The following is a 25090-nucleotide window of genomic DNA, read 5'->3' on the forward strand; positions in this document are numbered from 1 at the left end:
TCATTATCTTCCGTTACACACAAACACTTTGCAATAATTCAACCAGCCGAGTGGATTTTTCCATTTTTTAATGACAAATATCAAGTATTCAAGGCATTTGTAAACCAAGTGTTCACAAACATCAATTAGACTTCTGCTCCTGAGGAACAAAAGTGATAAGAGCTCGACTTTCAGAATACAGCTTCTGTTCTGTCCAGGAAATTCACTTTCGGTTCAAATACTGATGAAAGGGAAAACGTGTTAAAAGCAAATCTCCAGTCAACCTGAAGTCGTCTGTGTTAGTAGTAGTCCAGGCGTTTGAGCAGCAGGACACTGAATACCAAGTAGTAGGTGCACAGTAGAGGCAGACATCCCTGCGTCTACTGTGTCTAATGATCTGTGTGGCATTACTGGATGATTCTCTACCCTGTCGTTGATATAACTCTTAGCAATGTGATCAAGTTCAGTTAGTATAAGTGGAGAATTTTAATCCATTGAAACATGACTTTACTCAAACATACTTTCAGTGAACAAAGAATCCAAAAAAGTAAGAAAATTCTTGATTAGTTGAAGTCATAGGAGTCTGTGTTTAACAACAGCAAAACTATATCAAGACATCTGTTGACAAACTCTTAAAAAACTTGTACAGTACAATCCAAGTCTCATTTATCCAGTCACATGCTCAGTTCTTCCCAATCAGACAATCAGACAGCCCTTCACGATGGGTAACTTAACTGAGAGTGAAACTGTGTCAATGAAGCCAGACTTTATTGACAAAAACACTAATTTTATCTCCTTGAAATTTTCACTTTTAGTTAAGTTCCTTGTCAGAAAGGGCTGTTTTTCAAGTACTGAGCATCCAACTGGGTAAATGAAACTTGGATTACACTGTACAAGTGATGTGAGAGTTTGTAAAGTATTTTTTTGGGGGGGTCGCCTATTCCAGCTGACATTGGGCGAGAGGCAGGGTACACTCTGAACAGGTCACCAGACTATCACAGGGCTGACACATAGAGACAGACAACCACTCACACCCACATTCACACCTACAGACAATTTAGAGTCACCAATTAACCTGCATGTCTTTGGACTGTGGGAGGAAGCTGGAGTACCTGGAGAAAACCCATGCTGACACAGTTCTGCTGTTAAACGTGGACCCCAATGACTTCAATACATCACAAACTTTCAGTTTTTGGATTCTCCATTCACCATGAAAGCATGTGAGAAAAACAAACTTTTCCTCATGAATCCAGTGTAACACCTGGTGAATATCAAATATACAAATTTTCATTTAGGGGGTGAAGTATTCCTTTAATTGTAAAATGACTCAGCAGGGGCTGCATTTAACTTACCAGTCACACAGGCAGGGGGACCTGATCAATAATCCTACAATGGTATTCCTCTTTTGAGGCTGTGATGAATACGGAGCGCTAGAAGAAGGGTAGAGAATCATTACAGATGGAGAGAAGGGCATTCTGGGTAGCATAACATAAGCATTTAAATTAACTCCATTGTGTTCTCCTCTTGACAGGAGAATATAACCCAACTCCCTCCCCCCACATACACAATGAACTCAACCCTTCCCCTGTGAGTAATACTGCTCAGGCACGGCGAGGCAAGTCCACTGGTTTGTTTTCTTTGTAGCTTTAAGTCTTATCCTCGTCTCTTAACTACGACGTCGTGGGTTAGTTCATAAATATGCTTCTAACTATTTGTGAGCTCTATAATACGCTTCATTTGCTTTGTCAATATTTACACGATGATCACTTATGAATATGTCATTTGAGGTACTAAGTCACAATAATGCTAAAATTAGTCACTGCCATTATTATTATTATTAATAATGATAATCTTCACCTGGCAGAATATACCAACAATCTTGGCCAGAAAACGTTAACTTTTAAGATGTGTTCACTGCATCAGATTCTCCATTCCTTTGCAAACGTAACTAAAAAGAAGGTGTACTGATCAGAATATAAAATACAATAACTTTATTAGACTTATCTCATATTCCCCTTCAGGAAAATGTGGTTTTCAAAACATGATATCGAACAAAAGTTGTTTTTTTTTAAACATGGAAACCACCTCTTCCATTTCTCAAACATCACCTCCCCTATTCAATGGAAGGTAAATCCATAAGATACTTAATAACATGAAAGTAAAATAAAATTACAATCAATAAAAAAAATGGCATCTGTTATTCTGAATATTGTAGACTTCACCACCAAACTAGGTTTATCTTTGGGAAACTGGAGTGCTGAATTCAGTGCAGTGATCAAGTTAAATAATTAACCTTTGAACCAAGAGCTTTATACAGTAGGTCTGACAAACAGCAACATTCACTGGCCTTCACACAATCTTCTCTCTGTCCACTAGAGGGCGCCAAACACCCAGGAACTGAATGATCAACATCAGATTACTCTCGCTGATTAAAAGGGGGGTTCATAGTTTCACATGCTTGCTGCACTACTTTCTTAAAAGCCTAGACTACAAGATAACTACTATGTACATCTGATGACCATTAGAATGGAGAAGCCATTACAATGTAAAGCCAAAATGATGCATCCTTTTGTTAAATACAAATTTGTTTCACTTTGAGGAAGTTGTGTTTTAAAAATGGTTCAAATTTTGCTGCAAACATTCTTTAAAATCTCCATTGTCACATTTCCAGTTACAAGTACAATCACATCTTTTGGACATACAGTAGCTTCAGCACATGGTCAGAGATGAGATAACCTTTCTTGTTCCGTTCTCCTGTTCGCCGTGAGGCTGATTATTACATGTTGTAATAACAAAGTAGTGTGATGACACATAGGTTTCATAGAAGTCGCTGTACCATTGGTGCTTGTCGGCTTTAAGCTACATGGTTACCTTGCCAAGGCGAGGAGCTTCGTCCACCGAACACAGAAGCTGAGGGCAACGAAGCAGGATACTGTCGCTCGACTGAGAGGACAGTGACTGGCTTTTCGGTAGCTAGCGTGTACCCTGGTAGCTAGCTTTGTATACTGGACTGGCCGAGGCAGCCTGAGAGGCACTGTTACGAAAAAGGAATTTAAAAAAAAAAAAGAGGTGAGGGGATTTTTAGAAATCCCAGTTTTTTTAAATTGTGAAGGTCCGAACAAGACCAGACAGGAGAGCAGGTGGAATGGCTCGAATACAGGAGAGGTTGCTGATATGTTCACAGCTCAGACTGTGAGGGACGATGGGGTTATGGCTGAGCCGATGACATGTAAGAATGAAAGGGGGAGAAAAGGAGGTACAGATGTGTAATACAGAGGGAGCTGTACAGTACTGAGGAGGGAGGAGCTGTACACTGGATCTTGCATAGTACAGGTTTATCAGTTGTGCTTTAGAGGCCGTGTTGATGATGACTCATCTGTCTGTTCAGAGATTTTAATGCCCTGCCCTTTAACAGTAGCACCATGTGATGTCTTTACATCGTCCCAACCGTCGCGTGGAGGTCTGAGCATCAGTGTGGATGCTGTGTGTGGCTGCAGCTGATGATATGCTCAGAATCAAATCTGTCAGTCTCCTGTTATTATAAACAACAACGAGCAGCCCTTTAAATATGGTGGCCGCACCTGTGTCTCTGCCTGTCAGTCCTACAGCAGCTGTGGAGCCCCGCCTGGCGTCTGATTGGTGTGAAGCAGACACTGTGTGGCGCAGAAACACAAACAGGAAGGCACAAGTCACAATGGACCCCAGAGGGAGGCTTGGAGCGCTCTCAGACGTGTGCGAAGCCTCTGTGGTGATGCGGCAAGAGGATGGGCGGGGTTATTGCTTTGAGGGCGTTGCCGGGGCAGCTGAGGCTGCTGTGGCCACGGTTGAGCAGCAGGGCGGCGGGCGGGTCCGGCCGGGGCGGGATGAACACGGGGCAGGAGCGGGTGCGCGCGTGGCTTTTGTGGCCTCCAGCGTGGCAGATGAGCTCGCTGACGGTGCCCAGCGGAGGCAGGTGCTGGCGCCAGCGCTCGGCCCGATCCTCCTTGTGCTTGATGGAGTACCAGGTGAGGAAGATGAAGATGAAGCCAACGAACTTGAGGCTGGCGGCCAGGCCGAAGTAGACGAAGCGGAAGGAGGTGACGTCGTATTCCCAGCAGGAGCCGTGCACGCCGCAGTCCTGCTGCCACAGCATGCAAGTGGTGTCGATCACAGCACCAAAGTAGATGGGCGTGGGGATGTAGGCTGAGGGAGCAGAGACAGGATGTGATGAATAAATCTAGTAAACAAGTCGCTGTGTACCAACTCCAAACTATATATAATTCTGAACCACACAGTGTATTTTACTGTCCCCTCTATTTTAAACCAGTTTTGATTATTTAACAAGTTTCTGTTTGTTTTTGTTATTTGAATTTGGCAAAGCTCAGCTGGAACAAGGTGATGTCATGTATTTCCATGCTTATGTTGCCAGCACTGTCAATCAAATCTGATCAAACCCCATCCACACTTTCCCTGAACTTTAACTTTGTTTGTTTTACAGAGAAATATTAGAGATTTGTAACCACATTTTCGGGGACTTTCAATATACCCCCAAAAGTCGATGTGCATGTTAATGATTTTTGAATGTGCTGTTGTGTACAGTTTTCACAATATCACACATAATAACACAGTAACACAAAATCTTTGGAAAACACAAGGTAGGTTTTAAATCTAAATTTTTAAAAGCTGTGTTTGTGAAGTTTACAGTTTCTTGTCAGTTTGAAAGATCCAAGATGCCTCAGAAGGCAGCCTCTGCAGTGCTGTTTATGTTAGTCAAATGTTTGTTGTCCTTGTTCTAAGCTGTATGTTTATTCTATGTATGTACGTTGAGAACAATAAAAGATGGGAGTCAGATTCTTTGTATGCCTACACATACTTGGCCAATAAATCTGATTCTAATTGTGTTTGTTACATGTCTGACAGCTCATATATTTTATCTTGTAAAGTACATTAATTTCACATATACTTCAACAAACACAAACTAATGACAGATTGTATATAACAATTAACATGTAATGGAATTGGGATACAGCCCTTGAATGTAATTCGACTGTGACTGCAAACCATAATTTTACCACTTGGTGGAGCCATTTTGTGCAAATGAGACAGGCCTGAGCCTCTGAAGGTCTCACTACCACTTTGAGTACTAAGTGTAAAAAAGTCATAGTAAAGTAGGTCATAAAAAATTGATAAAAACTGTCAAAACAGTCATAAAAATGTCACAAGGCACTATGCAATAAAAAATGTCAAGAGAAATAGCCATCCTGTATTATTTTAAAAAATGTCAAAGTATAGTAAGCCATGAAAAATGTCACACAACAGTCAAATACTGTGCCATGAAAAATGTCATAGTATAGTATGTCTTCCAAAATCATGAAAAATGTCACAGTATAGTATGTTGTCCAAAACCATGAAAAAAAAGTCATAGTACAGTATGTTGTCCAAACTTATGAAAAAAAGTCATACTATAGTATGTCGTCCAAAATTATGAAAAAAAGTCATAGTATAATATGTCGTCCAAAATTATGAAAAAAGTCATAGTATAGTATGTCGTCTAAAACCATGAAAAAAAGTCATACTATAGTATGTCATCCAAAATTATGAAAAAAAGTCATAGTATAATATGTCGTCCAAAATCATGAGAAAAAGTCATAGTATAGTATGTCGTCTAAAACCATGAAAAAAAGTCATACTATAGTATGTCATCCAAAATTATGAAAGAAGTCATAGTATAGTATGTCGTCTAAAACCATGAAAAAAAGTCATAATATAGTATGTTGTCCCACACCATGAAAAAAAGTCATAGTATATAGTATGTCATCCAAAATTATGAAAAAAAGTCATAGTATAGTATGTCGTCTAAAACCATGAAAAAAAGTCATACTATAGTATGTCGTCCAAAACCATGAAAAAAAGTCATAGTATATAGTATGTCGTCCAAAATTATGAAAAAAGTCATAGTATAGTATGTCGTCTAAAACCATGAAAAAAAGTCATAATATAGTATGTTGTCCCACACCATGAAAAAAAGTCATAGTATAGTATGTCGTCCAAAATTATGAAAAAAAGTCACAGTATAGTATGTCGTCCCAAAGCATGAAAAAAAGTCATAATATAGTATGTCGTCCAAAATTATAAAAAAAAGTCATAATATAGTATGTCGTCCAAAAATTATGAAAAAAAGTCAGTATAGTATGAAAAAAAGTCATAGTATAGTATGTCGTCCCAAAGCATGAAAAAAAGTCATACTATAGTATGTCGTCCCAAACCATGAAAAAAAGTCATTGCAGTATGTTGGTCAAAATTATGAAAAAAACCTTATAGTATAGTATGTCTTCCAAAATCATGAAAAAAAAGTCATAGTATAGTATGCCATCCGAAATTATGAAAAAAAAGGTCATAGTATAGTATGTCGTCCCAAATCATGAAAAAAAAAGTCACAGTACAGTATGTCGTTCCAAACCATGAAAAAAGGTCAGGTTTTGACCTGCTCAGGGGCCATTTCCTGTATATGTACTGCCAAATTCATTGTCAATACATTACAATCACTAAATTACACCCTTTGGGTTTTCTATAAAGCTTTGTACCTTTAACATCTGGTTTTTATGACCCAAGTAGAAATAATAGATGAGGCATTGTAGTGTTTTAACCTGCTTCACAGGGTAATAAAACACACAGTGTGTGTTCCTATCATGTTTAACATTCATCACAGTGCAAATAATCAGAACTTACCAAGAGTTCGGAGCAAGACAAACTGCATCCCAAGAGCAAAAGGCCTCTCCTGTTCATCAACAGACCTGAAACACAAGAAACAGAGAGTGAACAATATACATTTACTGCAATCCATCTATTACTCAGTTCAAACAGACAGAGAATATGATGGCCTTTCAGCAGAGTGGACACACACACAATGACTGGCAGAAGGGGCTCCTCACCTGAGTGTGACGATGATGGCAGAGGGCTGGGCACAGGCGGTGATAAGAGTAACGATAAAGAGGAAGATGAGGAAAGGGATGAGAGTGTTGCAGGTGCGGTCGCACTTCCCCGACACAGCGTAGCCGTTCTCGTTCAGGTAGGTTTTAACGATGACCAGCTGGAGCTGGTTGACCTGGCCGCCGGAGGACGGAGTGATGACCTGTCTGCTCTGCACACAGCCACAGTCTGTGTAGTTTCTAATCTGTAATTACAAACAACATGATTAAATCCCACCTTCCACTACCAACATCTTTCTTTTTTAAGCTAAATAAAACCTGAAGCTAACTCGATTAAAACATAAGTGATACTGCAGCTGCATTGAAAAATGAAATGTAAATTTAGACACGAACAGACAGACTGGGTGGCACCAGCCGTGTGGCACAATCTAGGCATTTCCTTTCCTCACGCTGTTATAACTTCCTATCTGACATTGTTGTGTGGTCTGTTACTTCCTGTTCTTTCAGAGCTCTGGGAGGAGAAAGTACAGAGGGTGTTCATTATGATTAGTGTGTCCGCTCTCTGAAATCATTTTTATCACTCCTTTCATATTCTACTACAGTGGACGTGTAAACGGCCACATAGCAATCATTTTTGAGACAGAAAACAATGAAGGCATGGGGTGTAGCGAGTACGTGTGTGTGTGTGTGTGTGTGTGTGTGTGTGTATGCTCACCCCAGTGCTGTCGTTGCCCACTGTGCTGCATCCAGCCAGACAGGGGTTGAAGTAGGTAATGCCGTCAGAGCCGCAGACCGGAGCGTACTCATGGATCCTGCATCCACAGTTGACGTTGCAACTGCCCGTCAGGTTCCTGTGGGTCATCGTCAGGGTCGGACTGCACACGGGGACACAAAACGTGTTCAGAACAACAGGAATCCATCTATTTACTGGAACATTTCAGTGCAGGGGCTACATACGTCTTTGTAACCCTTGTTTATACTAGCCTTTCAAAACCTTTTGGATAATACTAAAATGCATCGAGAGGGTTGCTTTTCTTTTTTTTTTTTTTTATTCACACTTTGGAAATATATTTCCACAGTAATGCTGTGTCAGCAAGGGCCAGAGGCAGGGGACTGGGCCATTCAACTGTCTGTAGGAGCATTTATTAAATTTCTGCACATTAATGCATCTAGGTTAGTGTGGCCCTGCTGGGAGAGCAGCACACCATTTCACTCCGGAATAAAATTTATGGCACTACGTGTCGCATTTTAAACCACATTTCCTCTAAAACTCAATGCTTCCTGCTGCAAAGAGGGTAATACTTCATGTCCCCAATCTTCTTCCCTGCTTGGCACCATTCCATTAAGTTATGTTTCAGCAGGAAAAAAGAGCCAAAGAGGCATTAAGACAATAAGAAATGTTGCATATTAGCTGCAAAGTACACAGCGAGAATTTCATACAATGCAAAATGTAGTGTGGGAGATCTAAAAGTCTGACAATCTTCTCAACAATGTGTCTCATTGTTAATCTGCTGCACATAATCCCTTTGATTATCTTTAATCTAGCCCTCCACCTCACTGTGTGATGTGTGATGATAGAGGGACAGAGACGAGGGGGTGAGGAAGTGACACCTCTAGTGACTCGAGAGGCGGTGTGGGAACAGTCTCTTTAAGCCAAACAGGACTTTGGCTCCGTCTAAACCAGGAGCAGTGAAGCGAGTCCTGGGTTTGCTCTGGGAAGCTTCGCTCTGAGCCCTGCGGAACAGCCGGGGACGGGCCCTAACAACACAACAGGCTTGGGGTGACGCTGTAGCGCACACACACAACCAACACTGACATTACATTTCTATCTCCAAGTATTTTGATATGTTTAAGATGCCAAAAAAATCAATTAGTTTATGTTACTTCTTAAAATCTGTGGACCATCATTTCTCACAAGACCATAAAGGGATACTCATCCTCATTTGGTTGTCACAGGGGAAGCACATTTGGGCCCGTCCTGACATAACAGTGTCACATTCCAGACACTGTGTGTGTGAGGGAGACAGAGTGTGTGTGTTTGCATGCACGAAAAAAGAAAGGCATCAGCCCCGATGGAGTCGCAGGCTCACTGCACTGATTGCACATGTCCTTTTTTTTTTTTCCAGACTTAACTACGGCCTCCGCTGAACCCTCCAGATGTCATGTCGCCGTGTCCAGGCTGCACTGCATAAAAAACCCAAACTGAGAGCCAAGAGAACGAATGGCTTACTGTGGTTTAGCTCTGCAGACTCTGAACAGGGAGAGTGACGGCCAAAACACTGAGTTGTGAAGGTTTATTGAGATTCTTTATTTTGAAAATGTCCTTCAAAGATGACGAAACAGCAGCTTTTGATTATACATACAGGCCTTGCTCGTAATCGTGCAGTGCTTTTGCAGAATATTACATAACTTGACCTCTCCGCTCTGTGAAGCTCGAGGACCTTCGGAGTTTGTCATGTCCTTTTTTGTCAAATAGTCCCGAGCCTGTCAGCAGAGGGAGAGCTACGTCTAGACTAGTGTGTGAGAGCAGACAAGTGACACAAAGGGTGGGCTTGGGCTAAACATTCCTTATGTGGGTGCTAGCGGTGACTAGTGACCAACACTGTTCATAATGAGGAGCCCCCACTGGCTCACACGTCTTGTTGACCCCTCTATAAACACCGGCTCCAACAAAAACTGCAGTTATTAATGGGTCAGCTACGGGGCTTTAAAGGGCCCACTGGCTATTTGGCAAATATTCACCATGATTAACTTAGTAATGTGAAAAGTAAATTTCACAGAGGTTTAGCAGTTTCACCTCTCTTTGCTCAGGGTTTACTGAACTTCTGCCAGATGCAGTTGACTGGCCCGCACAGCCTACAAAGGCAACCAGGTCCTTTATCAAAATAAATTTTAATACATCTAATACCTCTGACGATATGGATGCACAACAAAAATTGAAAATGTTCATTTTTGGGACGTGTATGACACTGTTATGAGATGGGATATTAACACAGTAGATATTAAATGTTTGTACATCTTTTGCATCATCCAAGGTCACTCCGCTTATGGCATCTTTATGCATCCATCTATATGAGTGTATTCATAACTGTGTGTCCGCTCCGCATTCCTGTCCGCAGGGGCTGACACATCAGATGACTGTTTCTGTTAACTGTGCAGCCTGGCTGCTGATGTGGTGTCGAGCAGCCGCTTCAGAAATAGAGGTGGCAGAGTGATTCAGCGGAGCCATGAGAGCAGATGCCTGTGTTGCTAATTAATCATTCGCACTCCAAAACAACGCCACAACACATAAGAATGATGGAGCGGTGACAGCATCCCAGGCCCACACCCTCCTACACTATATGTGTATGTCAGATATAACTTCATATGAAGATGTTTGTATGCAAATGTATACCTGCATACGTAAAATGATTCATATTGTACATGGTCTAGGAAAAGGAGCTTACAAAGCGAAACTATCACAGATCACAAGCTTATTTCCCTGTCAATATGTGTTTCCTCCTTAACACCAGCGCTTTGGGTGCCTCTGCCTCAGCCGTCTTAGCAGAAAGAATGGATACCGGATACTTTGGCGGCTGTTACCATACTAAATAAAGTCTGAATGTGAAAAACACTGCATTTGTCCTTACCCAGTTGTGTAAGGTATGTTGATGCCTCCTAAATTGATGCTCTCACAGCCCACTATGAAGAGTGTGGAGAAGCAGAGCAGAGACACGCCGCTGCATATCATGGCCAGCTTGGCCGACTCTCTGGCCCCAAGCTTCAGCTTCTTGATGATGTAGCCCCCCAGCACGATGCCCACCCCGGCACTGGGTACGATGATCACACCTGTGAGAGAGATAAGAGAAAAGAGAAACTGGTGAGGTGAGGGGGGAGAAAAAAACTTCAGAGGTGTTACATACAGTGCATAAATAGAGCAGCTAATTTGTGTCAGGAAGTAAATGTTAACACTGAATTAATTACTGTAAAGCGTGAATGACTACGTGCATCTAATCTACAGTATTTTAATCAGCACCAACACGACTAACATTAAAATGTCGTGCTTTTATATGAGAGATTATATGATGTCTCGTTGGACACGGTTGCTTGGAAGAGAAACATCAATCTCAATGACTGTGTTTACAAGGTCTTTAGTATCCCGATTTTGAGGCTTATCCCGGCTTTGACCATATCCGGGATATGATGTTTACATGGAACACAGAGAAACCCGGTTATTCATATCCCTGTATACATGATAAATACCAGTAACCCGTTTTCTGATCACTGCATTCTATCTGCGCAGGCGTGTGTTTCGTCTTTTACGTCTTTTGTTTACAACAGATTGAGCGGGAAATGTGATATATTTATTATATTTAGAAGTAAGACAAAAATGAGACCTCTGTGGCTTCTAGCGGGCTTAGTGTTAGTAAATACTCACGTCGCATTACAGCTATGGCTCATCCACTTCATCTTCAGCAATGGAAGGAGAGAGCGACAACAAATATTGAATACGTCACCAACTTTGATAGGTATTTGGCTGTCACTGCCACCACGCAGTACAAGGCAACAGTGGATTAAAAATACGTAGCCGTGACTGGTGGGATAGGATCGTTCTCATGGAGTTTACAGATTCAGAGTGGAGAGAAAACTTCAGAATGAGTAGGGCATCCTTCAGCCGGCTGTGTGACGTAGCTGAACCATTCATGAAACCGGGATAAGGCGTATACATGCTCCAGTATCCCGGCTTCTATCGGAGTACTCCAGGTGGCAAAACCAGGTTTCTTGAAACCGGGAAAAGGGCATAACCCGGTTTCTGAATTCGGGATATGGTGTTTACATGCACAAACACAAAAATGGGATACTTAAAAAACCCAATCAAAACCGGGATACTAAAGACCTTGTAAACACAGTCAATGTGACTTCTCCTGTTACACCAAGAATAAATCACTTCAAAGAAAAATGAAAAAAAAAAAGGATCAGGATCAGAGGAGGCTTTGCTGTATCAGTGTGACCAGGTTACACTGTGGGCTACCAGTGAGTCTTTTCAGACCGTGGCAGCACGAGGCACGTGCTCCCAGTCCACTATAGCTGGTCTAATTGACAGCATGAATACAGGCAAAGCTGGCTGCTGGCAGGATGGACTGGGTGGAAAGTGTCAAATCGTGCAGGACTGAAAGCCCGGGGAGGCTGCACATGGCAGCCCTCGAGCCCTGCCACAGGACTCGCGGCCGGGTAACGAGCAAGATGGGGTCAGTCGGCGGGGGCGGAGGGTCATCAAAGATAGAGGATCAGCAGAGAAGTGATCCAAGTGCACAGAAATGTCATCTGGCTTCGCCTTCTCTCTATGTATCTCTGTGTATCTCTGTGTATGTGCGTGTGTAACAGTGATAGAAAATGTGTCTCTTTGAGCACGCTCAGTGAGAGCTAGGCAACAGACAGCTGTGGCATGACATTATCCTGTAAGTGCATGTCTATGAGCTAAAACCTTGTGCTTTCTGCAGGATTAAACATGTACACAGCCAAACCAGATATCATATCACAGTGACATAAAGCCAGCACACACTGTGCTGTGGTTATAAATGCTACATGAATAACTTACTCCTGTTCTATCTGGATTAACCATCCTTCCATAAATGTGTGCATGTATGCATGTCGGTGCTAATCTGTTACAGAGATCCTACATCAAGCAGTGAATCTCATGACAAACTTTTGCGCTGCCTATAACTGTCAACTGCAGCTTGTGCAGCAGAGACGTAGAAATAAGAGAAGAAATAAGAGAAGCACAATAAGGATGGAAAGTGCATATCTGAAGCGAACAGAGGGTGAGATTAGGAGAGGTGTCAGAGTGAAACAAAGTCAGAGAAACAGTCAGAGAGCAGCAACAGCAGCAGTGGGGAAACTGCAGCTGAGGAAGGCGTGTGTGATATGTTACAGAGCTATTTCTGTAGCAACATCTAATGAGCATGTAGCAGCAGTGGCTCTTTAAACAGGGCATGATACAGACTCATGGAGGTGGTAATTTGTGATTTCCATTTATATTATTTTGACATCTTTAGTTTCTACATTGCTGTTTTTGTGGTTCACTTCCTACAGTGAGACAAAGATATCATGTCTTTTTCTTTATATGCTCTTCTTTGGACTTGTCAGCCACCGTGGCTATTGCTGCTAAATCTAGATACCTAATTATTCTGTTTATTTCTAGCACTGTCAGTGCTGCCGGAAACACAAAGTGCATCATGACCTGTGCAGCCCAAGGACAGTACAAAAGCTTTAATGAACTGAACCAAGTGATGCTCAATCCATTGACAATTAGGGCTGGACTCTGATTGCTGGCCCCATGTTGGATCTCAAGTACAGCTGGATTTATTCAGTGTACGTTAACAGATTTTTTTGCCCACACGGGAGCAGCAGAAACAAGCTGTAAAGACAACAACAATTATAATTATCATCTTTTAATTTGATAAGGTGAACATGTCAGCATATTGTTGCTTATTTACACAACCAGCATATGTAAAGCAACATTAGCATGTATTAGAAGTTTTGTTTCTAGTTACTAATGAATGCAAGTTCAATATTCACTTTCTTTTTAGTTAGTTTTTCTCTCTCTGTTGATTCCTGAGGGAAACATCTGGATCTTAAGCGGAAACATTTGTCTGAAGATTACATTGCTGAGATTGGAGAGTCTGAACCAAAACAGTAAAGTGGTGGGCCCTCAAACCAAAGCAATGAGCTGAAAGACACTATAAAGCTCTGAAGAGCTGAGATGGAACTGCAAAGTTGGGTGATAATTCTTTGTGTGATCGCTACTATGAATGAACCCTTTTACATTACACACTCATTGTTAATGGGCCAATTTAGAGTCACACCACAGTGGTTAGCATTGTCGCTGCTAGCCACTAGCACTTTGTAGAGGTATTTGTCCTGGGTCATGAGATTGTCCAGGGTTTTGCCCAAGTATAATATGACAAAGCTCCTCATTTCTTTAGCAATCTCTTGTGAATATGGGTAAATTAGTGGGCATCCCCCCAAAAATATGAAATTTGTCTGCAATTGATTTATCACACAGCCTCCAGCATTCATCCCACCCCTGAGGCTCATATAAATTTCAATTTTGTCACAAAATATCGTATTATGTTTTTTCAGCAGGACTCCTGCCAGGATTTTGAACTGGTGGTCCTAGTTTGACCCTCCAAAATATTATTCCGGTCATTCTCAGATATCTCCAGGCCTATATGTCATATATTCGTGATACAAGAGCCACCTCCATGTTGAGAACCGTATGCAGACAATCCCGACTTACACTGAATGTTGCACACAGCTCCACTAAGTAGCAAATAGCAATGTAGGCAAAATTATCCAAAAGTAGTCATTCAGATAAAAAGTAAATATTTTAAAATTTGATTACATTTTTTATATCTTGTTAAGCCAGTGTTTTAGTTCTCTAAGTTCAATCATTACACTTTTATTACCCTTTGAAACCTGAGTAAATTGGTTTGATTTCTTTCAAACATCCGAAGAAGGCAATAAGCAATGAAAGAAGAAATGACCCAAAAATTCTGCAAGAAATTAGTAAAAAGAGAAAATTCAAAACAAAAAATAAGTTAAAAAGAAAAGAAAAGAAAGCATAGAAAGCTAAAAAACAAACAAACAAGGAAATGACTTGGAAAAAGTACTTAAAAATGTCTGTCATAATTTTAAAAATGAAATAATAATAATAATTATATTTTTTTCCCCCTATTTTTTTCCTTTTCCCCCTAATTTTTTTAAAATAATTTTCTAAACCTATACACTTTTTGCAATTTGCGGGGCATTTCTTACCAAGTTGCTCATTGCCTTTCGCCCAAAAATAGCACAAATTTGCTCAAGGTTCAAAAGATTTAATACTTGTGAAAGGCATCTGAGAGCAGCACAAGAAAAGCGATGTTGCTCCAGGTTTCAAAGGGTTAAATATCACCTTCAGTTGCTTAAAAATTGTGGAAAGCTAATCCTAATTGTAATCCTAATTGTATTTGGTTTTATGAAACAGATTAAAACTAAAATCAATCAAAGCCTGAGTCTACTGGTATTACCATTTATGTGAAAACATAACAAATATTTTACGCATGCACAATCACTGTCTGGTATTCTGGTCGTTCTTTAAAAACAATCCCTCACAATCAACAGGGAAATGTCACAGTTGGTCCGTCCATCTGTCTGCCTGAGGAAGCACTGTGCTCCCATCAACAGGAGTGCCCTCTCCTCCTCCTCCTCCTCGCCAACCACCATCACATCCCAGCAGCGTGGCATCGTTTGGGTAGCCATGGCAACTGCACTACCCATTTGCCCTTACCCCTTGTATCCTGGCAACAGGCAGATGAGATGAGGCAATGGTATTGTGTATGTGGGTGTGTATGTGCATCTAGAGATGACCATATGTTAGCCACCAAAATACTTGACACACACACACCTTTTTTCATTCACAGGCATAATTGAGTTTTCAATCACTCCTTGCTGAAATAATCCTGATACCAGATTAGTCGTGTATTAGAACCACTGGCTTAGACACGACTGAGGGATTTGTCCATGCTACATATGTGGTGCACAAATTACAGGCCCAGTGGAGGGTGGGGGGTGTGTGTGTGTGTGTGTGTGTGTGTGTGTGTGTGACCACATTATGATAAATGTGTCTCCCGCAGTCAATAGAGACTTGTGTTACAGTCAGGGGACGTAATGGAAGCTCATCATTGAATAAAAGTCTGCAATGACTCATAGCGCTGCCCTCTGACTGTGAATCACCGTGTGCACGTGGAGAGGTGAGAACAAATGTGAGCTTGAACTGGTACAGACTAATGGTACATGCAGTGCGTGGTGATGCAACATTTGTCCTCCTGCCCAACATCAGAACAAACACATTGTGCTGTACAAACCGTTTTTTCAAAACGTATTTCCTACAAATACAATAATGTGTTTCCTAAATTAATATGTAGGTATATTTATGTAAATATTCTACATGCAGGTTTAAATCTCACAATAATAATATATTTGCTTCCATGTACCGATTAGATATATCTCAATAAACAAACAATCTAGTATTTTTTTAAGTGCTGTAGACTAGGGTAATATTAAATACATTCTAAATAGGTCTTTGCAGAGACCTCATTGATCTCATAGTGTGGGTTATTGCAGATCTTTTCTTATACCATTCAATAAACCTACAAAATGACAGCTTTATTTCTGCATTATATGCAAATAAATACACAATACCTTGTACCTAAAGACTATTGCTTTTTAAATCCCATATTCCCAGCATTTCTTTCTCATGGCTGGAAAGTCATGGCAGAACATACGGAGGAGGAAGATCTAATTTTCTTGGTTCATTTACCCTCAATTGTTGAGATTTTCTTACCAAATTTGTGCTTATTTTAAGTGATGTAACAACCTCTTAATTAAAGGAATACTTAACCAACAAAATAATCATTTGTATATCAGTTACCCTGTGCTTCACTGAATTTGTGACGAAAAACATATTTTTTTCTGGCATGCCTCCACAATGAATGAAGGATTTAAAAAAAACAGAAAAATTCTTGATAAACTAAAGTAAACGTGGTCCACGTTTAACAACAGCAAAAATGCAAATGTCAAAACATCTGTTTACAAACTCTCACACAACTCGTGCAGTATAATCCAAGCCTTATTTATCCCGTCATATACTCAGTACTTCATAAATACAAGCATTTTTGCAAAAAACTTACTATTTGAAACATTTCTACGTCAACAGTCTGACGCATGGACAAATAGCGTACTTGGGCAACTGCATGCATTTGAGCTTCTATGCGTAAGTTTTTTAAAAAGGAAGGTTTAGCAAAAATGTATGAGTTTGGGAAGAAGTGTTTTGCTGTTGTTAAACGCGCTCCTTTTTATTTCAATTTATCAACAACTTTCTCAGTTTTTGGATTCTTCGTTCATTGAGGCACGGCAGAAAAACAGTTTTCAAGTTTGCATCAATAGTGGTCCTGCCTGATACCAACTACTACTGCTATTATTTTCATACTTCTACTATTATTGTACACATATAATTATTACTGTCACTCACATAGATTGTAATACACTGATATTTACTTATAACATATATGTTACTGAAACACTATTATCAGGGGGGATGTCGTATGCTGTAAAGCCCTCTGAGGCAAATTGTGATATGTGATATTGGGCTTTATAAATAAAATTGAGTTGAACTGAACTGAATTGAATTGAATCTAATTTAATTTAATTTACTTCAACGTAACAAGGCAAGTAAAGGACTTAATCCTTGGACTAATTTCTGTAGTATAGATAGAAAACAGTTGCTGGTTCCACTTTTTCAAACTGTGAGGATTATCTGCACAGTCGGTTTGGAACAGTTGGTCAGACAATACAAGCACTCTGAAGTCGCACATCACTACTGAAATTAGTTTGTTAAATCCCTAGTTGTTTTAATTCTTAATTTCATTCACCTCAACTTTTTCTTCTACAGGCAGCTAATGTTGGTACCATCTTGTTCTACTGCATCATTTTCAGTGGAAATAAAAAATTATTTTACTTCGCTGCTCAGAACATATTCTAAAAAACCCTCATTACAAGCTACCACACATCCTTGATGGCAGCCCACAGGGGACGGTGAGTGCAATGACTCACAAGACAACTCAAAAATATGTATGAATCTGCTGTACAACTGTGATGAAGTGAAAAGAAAAGAAAAAAATGCTGAAAACAAACACAGTGAGTCAGCCAAGACTCACTTTACAAAGACACACTTACCAGTATATATGCTGGCGTTGGAGGCGGGGATACCAAACTGTGACTCAATAAACTTGGGGATGAAGGTGATGAAGGCAGTGACGATGGCGCACTCTGCTGTGTAGGACAGGCTGACGAACAGGAAGGTCATGTTGCTGAGGATCCTCAGGGCTGCCTTGGGCAGGTCTGGGGAGGGATACAAGACAAGACAGAGCGCTCCATTACTGTGGTGCTGTAATTAACACACAATCAGTCTCTTAATTTGGCTCTCACTCACGCCCACCCCAACTGAAGTCGACAGAATCATCACAAGAAGAATCATTACTGGAAAGCTGTAATTAAGAAAAGGCAGAGAAGACGGCATCTGTAACACAAATAAACCTTGTGTCACAATAACCTTAGGTAATAACGGAGTAAAAGTTAACACCATCTTAAAATGTCTCTGAAACACATAAATACACACTTGGGCATTCAACCATGTCTCATTACATCTGGGTAAGTATTCCTGTTTCACGCAGGACTGCAGGAACAAACAACAAGGCATAAACACACAGATGCTCATTGTAGCCTGAAACCCTATGAAGCTTGAAGAAACTCGTATCGCTACCAGCAAGTTCTGCTGCACAATGCAAGTTTGTGGATCATGTGCATCTCTGCTGCGAGCCCAAAACAAACCAAGCTCTGCAAATCCAGCCTGAATGCTGTCATCCTTGGTTCATCATAACAAGGGCAAACATGCCCTTTATGTCTGCCTGAGGGCAGTGTCCATATGATTAGGCTGACATGATGCAGAATGCCCTCTCATCCTGCCACTTCTAAGAGTCATGTGGTCAAACTGTAAGTACACTACTGTTACCAGGCAGAATGAAACAGTTACTCTATTGATCTGTTGCTGTCCAGAGATAAACCTCTGATGTCACCTCCTATCCAACCGAAGAAACGCAAACACATTTTCCAAACAGGAGCTAATGGGGATTCAGTTTCTTACTCTCTGGCACATCAGTGAGGCAGATGCTTGCTGTCATGGCAACTCAAATGTGGAACTCCCAGTTGAACGACTATCCCCGAAATCATTACACCAACATGCTATCCACACACCAGTCCAATACATGTGTCTGCTGACAGCCTTAAATGACCATTTACATTTAAAATGTGCATTTTCCTGTCCTTCTGCCAAATTCAAACCATCTGTTCCTCTCAACCCAAAGCCCCATCCCAACATCCTGTTTAAAGAGAGACTGCAGTCATTTAAAACCTGGACCCTATTTTCCCATGTTTTTGTGTTCAAGTGACTAATGGGAACAACAAAGTTTAAAAACCGTCCAGTAAGAGAGCAAGAGAGAGCTTTGCAGCCACTCGGGGCATGTTGGCAATGTCATTTTACATCCACTGAAAGTGCTTGTTTTTGTCACTGACGGGCTCAGAATGTTATGATAAGTGTCTGACAATATTATGGAAAGGATCCCTACAAAGATAGACCTTGAAGCAGATGGGCTACAGCAGCAGAAGACCACACCAGGTGCCACTCCTGTCAGCTAACAACAGGAAACTGAGGCTACAGTTCACACAGGCTCACCAAAACTGGACAACAGAAGATTGGAAAAACGTTGCCTGGTCTGATGAGTCTGGATTTCTGCTGCCACATTCAGATGGTAGGGTCAGAATTTGGTGTAAACAACATGAAAGCATGGATCCATCCTGCCTTGTATCAACGGTTCAGGCTGGTGGTGGTGGTGTAATGGTGTGGGGGATATTTTCTTGGCACACTTTGGGCCCCTTAGTACCAACTGAGCATGGTTTAAACACCACAGCCTACCTGAGTATTGTTGCTGACCGTGTCCATCCCTTTATGACCACAGTGTACCCATCTTCTGACGGCTACTTCCAGCAGGATAACGCACCATGTCACAAAGCTCAGATCATCTCAAACTGGTTTCTTGAACATGACAATGAGTTCACTGTACTCCAGTGGCCTCCACAGTCACCAGATCTCAATCTAATAGAGCACCTTTGGGATGTGGTGGAACGGGAGATTCTCATCATGGATGTGCAGCCGACAAATCTGCAGCAACTGTGTGATGCTATCATGTCAATATGGACCAAAATCTCTGAGGAATGTCTCCAACACCAACACGAAAACATGAGAAAATAGGGTCCAGATTGAGAAATACCGAACTTATCCTTTAATACATAAACATGTCATAACATTGAGAGAAAGAGAAAAACTATTAATTTTAAGGCTACTGTAATGGTCGCCTTGATTTCTCCCATATGTAGCCTCCTGTATTTACAAAGTTTACCTTACATGTCCTTGCCAGAAACGCAAGGTTGCAGAAAACACTGTTCTCAGGGTCACTGGAACATACGCACTCCTTCATCTCTCAGCAACACTGAGGGCAAAAGATTTCAGGAGCAGGTTTGACAGAATGGGGATCTCTGCAATCCACAGGGACCTCAGATTCAAGCTGCTGCTTCTCTACATTATAAAGCTGATGTAGTTTGGGCTCCTGGTTAGGATGTTCTGCGGAAGGACCCAGGACATGCTGCAGGGACTACATGTCCAAACTGGCCCTGAGCTGAAGCACACTGCTGATAAAGCAGATGTCTACCTTTGTTCTCTTGCATGCCTTACATGCCTTACATTATTTGTGCTTCCTTGGAGTATTTTAAATATTGTTTTGCTAATTCTTTTAAGCATAATAGTCAAACATTTACTGGTTTGATGCTTCTTTAATGTGAGAATTTGATGCTTTTCTTCAGCTCTTGTTCACAGAAAGACAGGAAGAGACGGAAATCAAAGAGAGATTTTCTTTTTGCTTTTTTCCGGCAGTTGAAATCCAAAAAGGCCAAGAAAGGTCCCTCTATCAAAAACAATTATTGGTACCATAAAGAAGCGAGGTCACTTGTGTGCATGCAAAGCTTCTCTATTCAAATGAATTTGAACTTTGGGGGCTGATTCCAGACAGAAAAACATTGTGCTGGCTACCCTTGACCTTAACTATCTGTGGGATGATAGATGGGAGAAGACAGCAATCGCAGGTAGCGTTTAATTTTCAAACTAAAATATTAAATTCAGGTTTTCAGATTTTATCTTAAACCTCTTTTCTTTCTGTGCAGTCTTTTTCTCTCCCTGTGTGTGTGTGTGGTTTGTCAAAGGCCACATTTGAAAGCAAAGTAAGACTTCAAACATTTGGCTGGTCACAGCTTGTCTAACTGAGCACACAGTTGGCATCTCCGATCGGTCCTGTGTGTGTCCAGAGTGTTTTAAGCCCTGGGCTGAGGGCAAATATTATGACTTTACAGTCATAAGGCGATCATGGGGGCTTCTTCTGTCTCATGTGCTTCACACACACACACATACACACACACACACAGATTCCTAGCGAAGAAAGAACAAAGGAAAAGGCAGGCAGCATTTAAAGTGGATTATTATTGCCTTTTAGAAGGGCGGTAATCATAAAGCTGGCCAGCCTGAGTGGGTGGCACGGTGCCTTGATTTGGGGATAGCCATCTCAGCACTGATTCAACTAATCTTGTTGTAGGTGGGAAAATTTTAGCATCTGTCAGTGTTATCTCAGATCAAAAGGTATGAATAGAATAGTGACGCTCATTATTTCATTCCCATGGAGCTGTGCTGTAAAGTTGTCTGGAGGGGGACAGATGGCGAGGTCCTGTTGACGTCTACAGCAGCTGCTCCCTCAATCAGACAGACCACTGGCTCGCAATACTTGCCACACACGCTATTTTGTTGTGAGAATTTATTTGATGACTCTGTCAAACTATTTCATCCATCTGCTTTTGCTTAGCGGGTGTTAATAGCATATTATTTGTACTATCTGTAAATACACTAATATAGCTCATACAAGTCACGCCATGAAGCTGGTAAAGTCAAAGCAGTAGATCTAATATAAGAACAAATGTTCAACAACAATGGTGTAGATGATCCCTGTACCTCCTCTCAAAAGACACAGAATTGGTTTTCGATTCTTTACAATTCTGTAATCTGTAATATTGGCAGAAATGGAATGTAATATTATAAATATGTTTTCTTTAGTGTATAATCACCTTAAAATAAGAATCGCTGTGTATTAGTTACCTGAGAATAAGATGTTTATATCTACATAGGGAGCAGGTCTTCTTTCACAGAGTCTGCCATGTTGCACCACTATGTTTCTACAGTAGACCAGAGCGGACAAACCAAACAGTGGCTTTAGACCGGGCCATTCACATTGTCATGTCGGCCACTATAGTTAGCAGCCCCTCTGCAATGAACAGCATCAGAGAAACACCTATTTTTTTTTAACATGAAACTGCTTTACTCAGTGTGTTACCGGTTTAAATTACCTAGTCCATTTGTTTTGGAGAGGAAGGGACCTCTGCGTAGAATATGGCTCCCGGTAAAATCCTCCTGAGCAACTAACACTGAAGGAATTCTAACCAGAAGAAGTTTCAGCTGGTTGAACTCTGCAATCCTCATTGCCAGACACCACAAAATCCCCCGAAATCAGCAGGCCACTTTCATCCAGATTTGGGTGGAAAATAATTCATGAATTAGACAAAAGTTACATTTACATATAATCCTGATAATAACAAATGATTAGTCTATCGACAGAAAATTTATCGCCAGCTATCTAAATAATTGTTAATTGTTTGGCGGCAAGGTGGTGCTGCGCTTAGCACTGTCGCCACACAGCAAGAGGTTTTTGTTTTTTTTAACCCTTGTGATGGGGGAGCCCTTCTGTGCAGAGTTTGCATGTTCTCCCCGTGTCAGCGTGGGTTCTCTCTGGGTACTCCAGCTTCCTCCCACAGTCCAAAGACATGCAGGTTCATTGGTGACTTTAAACTATCCATAGGTGTGAATGGTTGTCTGTCTCCATGTGTTAGCCCTGTGATAGTCTGGTGACCTGTCCAGGGTGTACACCACCTCTTGCCCAGTGTCAGCTGAGATTTGCTCCAGCCCCCCGCAACCCCTAACAGGATAAGCAATTACTGAAAATGAATGAATGTTTAAATCATTTATCTGGTTTTCTGTTTAAGATCTTTGTAGTCTGAGTATATTTGGGCTTTGGACTGTTTATCAAGCTGTTAAACAAGATATTTAAGAAATCACCTAGATGTACTTGACAAGCAATAAGTCAACTGATTAATTCCTGAAGTCACTTTCCCTCATCTTAACTTTAAATATTGAATTTGGATGGAATCAAATAGTGAGTCTTGAGTCAAACCTAATTTGAAAGTAATTGTTGAAACTTTTTTTTTTTTTTAAATATCACTTTGTATTACTGTATCTGTATTTTATTAGCCGTCAGGTCAGTTATCGGCCATTGACATATGATTGTAATATGCATTATGTAGCTGCAGTTATTCATCTAACAGCAGAGAAACTGAAGCCAAATATATGAGCTAGTATAGATTATATACTAGCTAAAATTCCATGAGATGCAAAGTCCATGAAATGTAAAGAATTGCTCCAACACAGCAGTTGACCAAGGTCTGGAATATTCCGTAATCAAAAGAGCGTCCCTGACGTGTATTACTGAAAATATTGAGTGTTAGCATTTTTCACTGTTTGCTGATGATATGAAGGGCAAAAAAATGCTTGGTGAAAACAGCCACTTTGGTTCAGCATATCTTTCATAGAAAGTGCTGAATTTGTTCTATGGACAAACACACACACACACACACACACACACACACACACACACACACACACACCGCTATAGAAGGACACGCACAGCACTATAATATATTACAGACCCAAACATTGAAGGGCCTGAGTCTGCAAAATTGGATGTAGTTTGCACAACAGCTCAAAACATCCTGCTGGGACGAGTAAAACAGCAGGAGAGCTGCCACTGGCCTGTAGAAGCTATAATGCATTCATGGTTACATTATGTGTTATCTGCTTTCAGAGACACAATCCTGTCCGGACTGCTGTGGAGAATGCACAACAGCATGAATATATGAGTATGCATCCATTTAAATAAATATTAGGATTCACTTTAGTTATTTTGCATATAATAAAGAGTGTGAGAGCAAACATGCATTCTACAGTTTTGCTCTGCTGCCAGGACTGTCTGCTCTTGTGTGTGGAAACGTGACTGAGTTCCCCCGAGAGCTCATTTAAAAGAGAGAAAGAGCTGTCTGACTGAGAGAAAAATCAGTCAAAGAGGAAACTGGGAAACACTGAAACAGGATTCTGCTTAACTAGGGAGCTCTCTGAGGGAAAACCAGGAGATTCCTGTTATATCTGGCTCAGAGAAAACATAAAAAATACTCTCACAGCATCTCCAATTTTCCTAATTTGATGTTTTAATTCTAGTTTAAGAATGCATGATTGCTGCAATGTGTCCGTTGTCTTCTGCCATGCATCACTGGAAGCACCATATACTTATTTGTGAGTTCTGATGACTTCCTTTTTTATTTTATGATTTTTGACTCTGCACCCATTATACTTGCAAAACATTTGAGCTGAGCACACCAGTTCTTTTGTTTCAACTGTGCGGACAGCCTCCTCCGTCACTAATCAATAACATCTTTAAAAGGAAATCTAAATGGAGCACCAACTGTTAGATAAAATGACTAATCATGGGCATTGATTGAATTATGGGCAATTTGCACATCAATAGCTCACAGTTCCTCTATGTAAGGAACTTGTAACACCTCCAGAGGTGCAAAACCAAGACTGATATTATCTGTTCCTCACCTTTGATGTCCTTTCCAAAGCCCATGGAGGAGGAGACATTCTGGCCCTTGCTGCCGGATTTCTCCTTCATCACATCGTCGTCGCTGGACACGTCGTCTGGCGAGCCAATCTTTTTCTTCTTCCTCTTTTTGTGGCGTGGGGGCAGCTTTTTGGGGAAGGCAAACATTGGAAAGATGACCAGAAGCATGGCTATGGCACACAAGAGAAAGCCACTCCACCTGAGAGGAAGAAACAACAGATGGGTTGTAAAGGCTACAGAGAACAGACTGATCACCGCAAAGGCAAAGGCACATAAGGACTCGGACAGTCATGCAGATGCACATGCATATTTACCAGTTGCCGACAAAGCGGGGGTCACTCTGGTCGATGTTTACTACAGTTTTGGGGTCGACGTAGAAGCCGATGAGGACACCTCCTAGCAGGTAGCCAGCTGCAGGTCCCAGGGCTCCCATCACATACATGATGGCTAGAAAAGAAACAGGCAGAGCCAATCAGAAATTCAAATTCTCTTTAAACTGCTTTCCTAGATGAGGCTAAATGAGCTCTCATTAACAACACAGGAAGTCAACACTTTGAGAGCCTTCAAGTTTTTCCTCATTCTCCATTAATGCTCTTAATGACCCACTGTTAACTGTTTAACTCAGACTTGTGGGAGCAGTTCATTACCCCTGATGCATTGCGCAGCATACTCAGAACACCTGCACTGATATCAGTGGGAACTTGCCACCAGCCCTGAGGTCATTTATCACAGCTTTTGAAGCGT

The 25090-nt window shown here is 41.1% G+C and overlaps 1 protein-coding gene across 1 annotated transcript in view; it reads right to left on the bottom strand.

Moving 5' to 3' along the window:
• Window positions 1-51: 51 nt before the first annotated feature.
• slco5a1 (solute carrier organic anion transporter family member 5A1) overlaps window positions 52-25090 on the bottom strand; it is a 50308-nt gene continuing 25269 nt past the window's right edge. Inside the window, exons 3-10 of the mRNA XM_033639154.2 lie at window positions 24661-24793; window positions 24328-24545; window positions 17643-17807; window positions 10517-10715; window positions 7603-7762; window positions 6891-7132; window positions 6688-6752; window positions 52-4161 (exon numbers count right to left, since the gene is read on the bottom strand). Of these exons, the coding sequence (XP_033495045.1) occupies window positions 3704-4161; window positions 6688-6752; window positions 6891-7132; window positions 7603-7762; window positions 10517-10715; window positions 17643-17807; window positions 24328-24545; window positions 24661-24793 (1640 nt within the window). The 3' untranslated portion in view covers window positions 52-3703. The remainder of the gene's footprint in view (window positions 4162-6687; window positions 6753-6890; window positions 7133-7602; window positions 7763-10516; window positions 10716-17642; window positions 17808-24327; window positions 24546-24660; window positions 24794-25090) is intronic.

This window comes from Epinephelus lanceolatus, chromosome 20 (assembly GCF_041903045.1).
Source record: "Epinephelus lanceolatus isolate andai-2023 chromosome 20, ASM4190304v1, whole genome shotgun sequence".
Classification (NCBI taxonomy): domain Eukaryota; kingdom Metazoa; phylum Chordata; class Actinopteri; order Perciformes; family Serranidae; genus Epinephelus; species Epinephelus lanceolatus.